At 58.1% G+C, this 6,854-nt stretch overlaps 1 protein-coding gene across 2 annotated transcripts in view; it reads right to left on the bottom strand.

The window, feature by feature from the left end:
• Positions 1–1,122, bottom strand: part of TRIB3 (tribbles pseudokinase 3) — an 11,504-nt gene extending 10,382 nt beyond the window's left edge. The window contains exon 1 of one of the 2 annotated variants that reach the window (XM_034787827.1): positions 751–1,122. In XM_034787827.1, coding sequence (XP_034643718.1) covers positions 751–1,107 — 357 coding nt within the window. In that variant the 5' untranslated portion in view covers positions 1,108–1,122. Of the gene's footprint in view, positions 1–527 lie in introns of both variants that reach the window. The other variant, XM_034787828.1, reaches the window with a different exon arrangement.
• Between the last annotated feature and the right edge of the window lie 5,732 nt (positions 1,123–6,854).

The following is a 6,854-nucleotide window of genomic DNA, read 5'->3' as shown; positions in this document are numbered from 1 at the left end:
TGCTGCGGGGAAGGGAGGTGCCAGCCTGGTACCCCCTTCCCCGCAGCACCGGGCACCCCCAGCCTGGCACCTCCCTTCCCCGCAGCACCGGGCACCCCCAGCCTGGCACCCCCCTTCCCCGCAGCACCGGGCACCCCCAGCCTGGCACCCCCCTTCCCCGCAGCACCGGGCACCCCCAGCCTGGCACCCCCCTTCCTCGCAGCACGGGGCACCCCCAGCCTGGCACCCCCCTTCCCCTTAGCACGGGGCACCCCCAGCCTGGCACCCCCCCTTCCCCGCAGCACCGGGCACCCCGCCCTGCCCGGGCCAGGCCAGCCAAACACACCCTGGCTCCTACCCAGTGCGCGCTGCCCCGGGGCCGGGGCACCCACGGGCGGCGCTCGCCTTCGGCCGCCAGCAGAGTGGCCCCGCTTGCCGGCCCGATCCCGGGGGGCCGGGGCGATCAAGGCGACTCCCCCAGAGCCCGGGCGGGTGGAACCGGAGCGCGCCCCGAGGGGACCCCCGCCCCGGGGAGCAGGGTGCCCTACCTTCGGGGGGTGGGCGGGGGCTGGCTGCCGCTCCGGAGCAATCCCCGCAGGCCGATCCCGGAGTCTCAGACACCCCGACCCGCCATTGTCCCGGGCTGCTCCGCTCCGGGGGTCCTGCCCCGAGCCCCGGCCGGGGGCGATCGATGGGCAGCGCGGGGCTGCGGCTCGTCTCGGCGGGCGCTTTGTTCGCGGGGCTGGCTGCGCGCAGCCGGGGGAGGCTCACCTCGCCCGGCCCCCTGGCTCCGAGCCCCAGATCCCGGCGGATGATGTAAACCCGAGCTAATCGGGGCTGCCCCACCCCCGTGCCGCTCCGCAGCCGCCCGCCGCTCGCCTCTCCTCCGGCGCGGCTGACGCTGAATTCACTCCGGATTGCAACATGCCCCGGCGGCAGCGCCGCCCCCTCCGCTTTCCCTGCCGTGACGACACGCGGAGGTTCACACTCGCAATAACCCCGGCCTCCGCCGAGTGGGATTGCGCCACTCCCGGGCTCGAATGACTCAAACCCGCAGCCGGATTGCAGCAGCTGACACGGCCCCGCCCCCGGCTCCGAGAATGAGGGGTGCCCCCAGCTCTGTTGCATTGTGTCTCCAGCACCGCGTGCATGGGTTGGTGCCTGGTTTCAAAGCAAAATATCTGGGGTGGGTGCTAGAAAACTCTGTGCCGGGGGAGGCCATGTCTGCCCACAGCACTGCCCTGTATACAGGCAGAATCAGGATATTACAGTCCAGAAATTCAGTAGTGATCCCTGCTCTGCCCCTCCTCCTGCACTTTGTCCCGCACCTGTGCAAAATGAGCTGAAATGTGAACGCCCCACCCCCACCCCCGCGCCTGCTTCCCCATTGCTCTGCCCCTTGCACTGCTGTTTGCACCCGTGCAAGGCCACCGTGACGGACTGCTGGTCTGTCTGCACCCGCTTGTGGAACTGCCTCCCCAAAGCAGAGGGCAGCGAGGAGACGGGTCTTGGGAGACACTTCCACGCAGCAGCACGTAACTGTCCTGCTCCTGAGAGGTCTCCGAGTCCATTTGCACGTCCGATTATCCTGATTGTGCCCCCATCACCACCGTGCTAAATGCGTGCACAAAACGGGGCCTGCAATTCTACAACTGCAACCCGGAAAGCAGGTCCTGTGCCCCTGGAGGGAGTGTACTGGCCTGCCCCTGCCCTTGCCGCCTCCTCGCCCTACCGCCTAGCCCAGTGGTTCCCAAACTGGGGTTTGCGAAATGTTACAGGGGGTTCTCAGGAAAAAATTCCCTAATGGCGGACAGAGCTGTCCCTAGGGACACAGGGCCAGCAGCCCGGAGCCCCTGGACTTCCAAGAGCTAAGCAGATCAAAGCTAGCATCTCTATCACACTTCCAGACTCCTTATACGAACTGGAAAGGGAGGTGGGTATTTTTTGCTGGTTTTAAAATGAAACAGGCAGCTAGTTTTGTTTTTAAAATTATGATGAAGAACAAGTTTAAGCTTTGTTGTAATGTGCGTTGTTTGCCGGGACTGCTCAAGACCCGAATGCTTGTGTAGGAGGAACTCTTTGGGTTGGCTTCTTAGATCCCTTCCTGCTGTTTCACATCTGATACTCCTTGATGAAACCTAGGAGCCTTGTCTTCTAACAGGCTTATTCAAAGTGATACAAGCTACGAAAGTGAGAGCTTGGAAGAGTGTTGCCGTTTTCATAATGTAATAACAATACTGTAGTGATAAATAATAATTAATAATAAAGAGTGTGTAATAAGCATGTCATAAAAACAAATTTTATATTTCCAAGATCACTGTTTTTATCATTTATACTCAGGTAAAGGAGAAAATTCCTGGAAATCTTCATTTTTAGGAGGGGGTTCGCAAGACTTGACATTTTAGTGACAGGGGTTCACAGGTTGTTCAAGTTTGGGAACCACTGCCCTAGCCACTGGATGTCGGCAGGGTGGACTCAGGGACCGCTCATGCCACCCCTGCAGGTGAAACAGGGAAGAGAGTGAGCAGTGGCGTTATCCGGCCAGCAGCGCGCCGGGCTGAGTGTAAGGTGAAGAGGGGGTCTAGCTCCATGGCTGCACAATTAGTGCCACAGTGCAGAGCAGCTGAAGGTGAATCAGAGCAGGTACGTCCCGCCAGGCCCCCTGTCTTTCCCTTTCCCTTTCTAATTATTTTCCATGTTTGCCACCCGGCAAAGCCACCGGAGCCCTGAGCTTCCGCTCCCAGCCAGCATCCCAGATCCCAGCCTTCCGCTTTAGTTGTGCTGACACGTCATAATCCCTGTGGTGAGCCGGCCCGGTGCAAATCACTGTTTATGGCACTACACTAGGACATAGGTTGCTGAAATTTGTTCACGGCCAGTTTATCCCGGTTGTTCTTGTGCCAGCATTGCCCTTTAGCTTAAACGGCTCTTCCCCCTCCTGGTGTTTAACCCAGTTGTGTTTGTAGAGAGCGGTCAGATCCCCGCTCGGCCTTCGTTTTGCTAGGCAAACCAAGCCCAGCTCAGACCATAGGCCCCTGATCCCCTGACCATCCCAGGAGCCCTTCTCTGCACCTGCCCCAGACTGAAATCGTCTTGCTTGAACACGGGGGCCCAGGATTGTAGCTGAGGCAGAATGCATCGACCCGGGTTGGAATCTGCCAGAAGGCCAGGGCAAACCCTCTGACTTTTGTTGAGAGTCTTGTTGGGAGGGAACCCTAAGTGCTCAGCGCCTTGGGTTCACATCTCACGTCAAGGCAAGATCAAACTGAATTGGCGGAAGGAGAGACTCCTATCCTCTGCTGACAGCAACCTTGTTTCTCTTTTGATAGCTCACGCCAAGGCGAAGCGGTCACGTCTGTTACCAGGCACCCTGCCATGAGAGGTGCAGAAGTCACTCCCAGGGGAGGAACTGGCAGCTAGTTCTCAGAGGTTGCTGCACCTGCCCTATGGGATGAGCTTTGTTATGATCTTTCTTTGTAGAATGCCAAGTAAACGCAAGGCACTTTGACCCGGCCCAGAGCTGACCAGCCCAGCCAAGCACGATGGGGAACACTGGGGGTTAGTGTCGGCAGGCCCTGGACACCCGCTGGAATCTAGCAGGAGTTTGCTGTGATCATGGAATCACAGACGGAGCAGAACGAGACAGAGGAGGGAGGCAGAGGAAGCATTTCCTTTCATTGTGCAGAGTAGATCTTTGTAGGTTTCATTCTGACTGTGCCACAATGGGAGGGAGCCCCCATCTTTGTTTCCGAGTCCCATTCACTTATTCCCTGGGACAGCGGGAGCTAGGGGCAGATGAGGAGAGAGAGCACATCTCAGCAACCACGCCAGCCGATTACAGGATGACACGGCTGGGTTCCCAAGGGAGCCCCAGCCAGTGCACCTGGGTTGGGGGGCGGCAGTGCTGTGCATAGAAAGTAGAGGGATGCAGTGTGTGTTTGGGGATCCGCAAATCCCTGCCAACGTTATGGAAAAACCTTCCAGGGTAGATTTAAAATACGCCCAGTGGAAGAGCCGTGCAAGGCACTTCCCTGACGTGGGGGCAGTGGGATCGTTGAGCGTTTCCTATATTGTGCAGTTCCTTTCAGAGGAATTTTGCCTCCATCCTGTACGGTTTGTTGTGATGAGCTGCAGCAAATGGCTGTTTCCTTCCGGAAATGTTCCCTTGAATCCACACTGAAAACCAGCAAGCATAATTGGCCAGAGCTGAGCTGATCCCCGAGACAGTCTCAGCGCAGGGGTCAGTTTCCATCGGGATCAAAGTGCCACAAGGTTTCCTACGAGGATGCCTGGTGTTGGTTATGTGGTTTGTTAATGAAGCGGGAAAGGGGGGAGCAGTGTGGTGGCAACATATGCAGAGGACCCCAAATGATGTAGCTTAGACAAGATCCAAGAAGGTAGCGAGTTCCAGAGGACCAGGAAAGGAGCCAGCAAATTCCCAGTGAGGTAGGAAAGAATGGAGGGAGATTCATCTTTAAAAGAGAGGGTACATACTGTAGTGTGCAAGAATCGGGCAGTGTCCCTTTAAATAGTTGGTGAGCCTTCTAGCGGCCCTCACTGTGCTCTTCGTTTTAGAGCGTCCAGAGACCAGGCAGACAGCAGGACGCCTGTTTGCATATATTCAGTGAACCCAGCTGTTTGGGACCCCGCTGTGCCCTGCTGGGTTCTCCAGGTTGATTTGATTGTGCAAAGAGCAACAGGTGCCACAGGTGCCTTTAAGGAGCAGGGCAGCACATGACCAAGGCCCTGCCATACAAAAGGCAGCCTGCTCTGTTCAGGGTGTCTCTAGGGGAGGGTGGATGGCTTGCCCTGTGGGTGCTGGAGGCTGGTTGGGGACCTGGGGGAGCCTGCTTTGGGGGCGGGGAGTAATCATTGGGTGTTTCTGAGAGGCACCTGAGCAGTGTCTGTCTGTCTGTCTGTCTGTCTGTCTGTCTTACGCTGTGCCCATCGTGGTCTCGGAGCAGATTCCAGGCTCTGCTGGGTTTGGCTGACAGATGAGTGCTTTGGGGGCCTTAGCACCAAGTGCCACCCCAGCAACCTGAAAGTGTCCCCTCTCCTGCTGCTGAGGGGCCAATTACTGTGCCCACCCCCTCCTCTGGCACTGCCAGTGCCACTGGTGCTCTGCCCCCCACCTGTCCCTCCCTGTGAGCACCGCCCGTCCCGTCCCGTCAGGCCCTGTTTGCCTTTGTCCTGCACAGGCTTGGCAAGATTCCAGCAGTTATCGCTGTGAATGGCTGACACCAGCTGCTAACCGATGACATGTGGATTTAGCTCTTATCTGGGGGCAGTTGCCGTGGGGTTCCAAAGGGGCGTCGAGCTGTAATGCCGCCCCCCGGCCTTGGGGGAGAAGCAGGGGGGAGATATTAGCACTAAAGTCTAAGGGAAAGTGTCCTGCTTGAGTCGAGTGAGGTGTGACACGGAGAATAGCTCGTGACCACTAACTAGGGTGAAATCTCTCAAGCAGCTCTCCTAGGGACGAGAGCAATTATCTGCCGCCAGAGCTAGTCACCAACGAAAAGCTGATCGTACTTACAGTGGGCGCTTTATTTTAGCACAATTCCTTACTACCATTTGCCATTCTCCTGGCTTTGGAGGATCTCAAAGCACTTTACAACAAGGAAGTTTCTATCCCCATTTTACAGCTAGGTAAACTGAGGCATGTCATGAGAAAAGGACTTGCCCAAGCGCGCACAGCTGGTCAGCAGCAGAGCTAGGAATAGAACCCATGCCTTCTTGTCACCTGCTCTAACCACTAGGCAATGCCATAGGTAACAATCTGGCTAAGTCTCCAAGGCAAATGAGCCGAACACATCCCAGGATCAGAATAGCGGCACTCGGCACAGTGCACCGCTGAAGTACTCCATGAAGAAGGGGAGGGACACTTCACCCATGGGACAGCTGGGGAAACGGAGGCACAGAGACAGGAAGTGACTTGCCCCGAGCCAGGAACAGAACCCAGGAGCCGTGTCACCAGCCCAGTTGGTAGCTGAGGTGGGATGAGATATGCAAGTGCCTGGCTCCCAAACCCTTATTCAATCCACTAGACCATGCTGCTGGCCATGGGAAGAACAGGGCTACCGCTGTGCTGGGGCAGACAATCCATCCTCCATCACCTGCGCCCACTACAACCCTGTGGAATAACAGGCCTAAGGATCCAGCCGTTCCAGCGCTCGAGGGCTCACGCTCCCAGCACCAACCAGTGCCCGGCGGGTTAGTCATGAGGCTTCAGCAGCCAGTTTCCCAGCTGTGCACAGTGCAGCCTCACTTATCCCTACCCCCCAGGGTCACCAGGTGCCTCTGACCCCGGATACCATGTGGCCATGCCCCTTTCAGCTGGCGTAGTGTCAGCGCGAGGCTGCCCTTTGCAGGCTGTTCTCGGGGCACATCCCATCTGGCGTGGCCAGGAGAGTCTCCTCCAAGAGGGACTCCACCACCCCAGGAAGGTGAGCTGGAGGCAGAGATGCAGTGAGCAGCCCTGGGTCAGAGCCGGCTTCCCCTCTCGGTCTGGGCTGTCCGCGTGATTCGCCCAGCTCCAGAAGGGATGAGGCAGGGACTGGGAGCCAGCACTGTCGGGAAGCTCGGACAGAGGAAAGCGTGCTGCTCAGACAGGCTCCTGGCTACCTGCCACGCCCTGCGACTTGATAAACAGAGGCCTTTCCTCCCACGGCCCGGCCCCTTCCTGCCGTCCCTGGGTGGGCTTTGCCTCCACCTTGGTCCTGAGGGCAGGCGCCGCAGCATGGCTGCCAGACCTTCCGGGGAAGGGGAGTGCGAGGGAGGATGGCTTCCTGTTCGATTCCCCCTCTGTCGTCCCACGACAGCCTCGTCAAAGGCGCTTGGTCCAGCCGGGGTATTGTAAAGCTCCAGGAGGGTTGGTT

Source organism: Trachemys scripta, chromosome 12 (genome assembly GCF_013100865.1).
Source record: "Trachemys scripta elegans isolate TJP31775 chromosome 12, CAS_Tse_1.0, whole genome shotgun sequence".
Taxonomy (NCBI): domain Eukaryota; kingdom Metazoa; phylum Chordata; order Testudines; family Emydidae; genus Trachemys; species Trachemys scripta.
The sequence above is the reverse complement of the archived record's forward strand: the minus strand, read 5'-3'. Positions and strand labels throughout refer to the sequence as shown.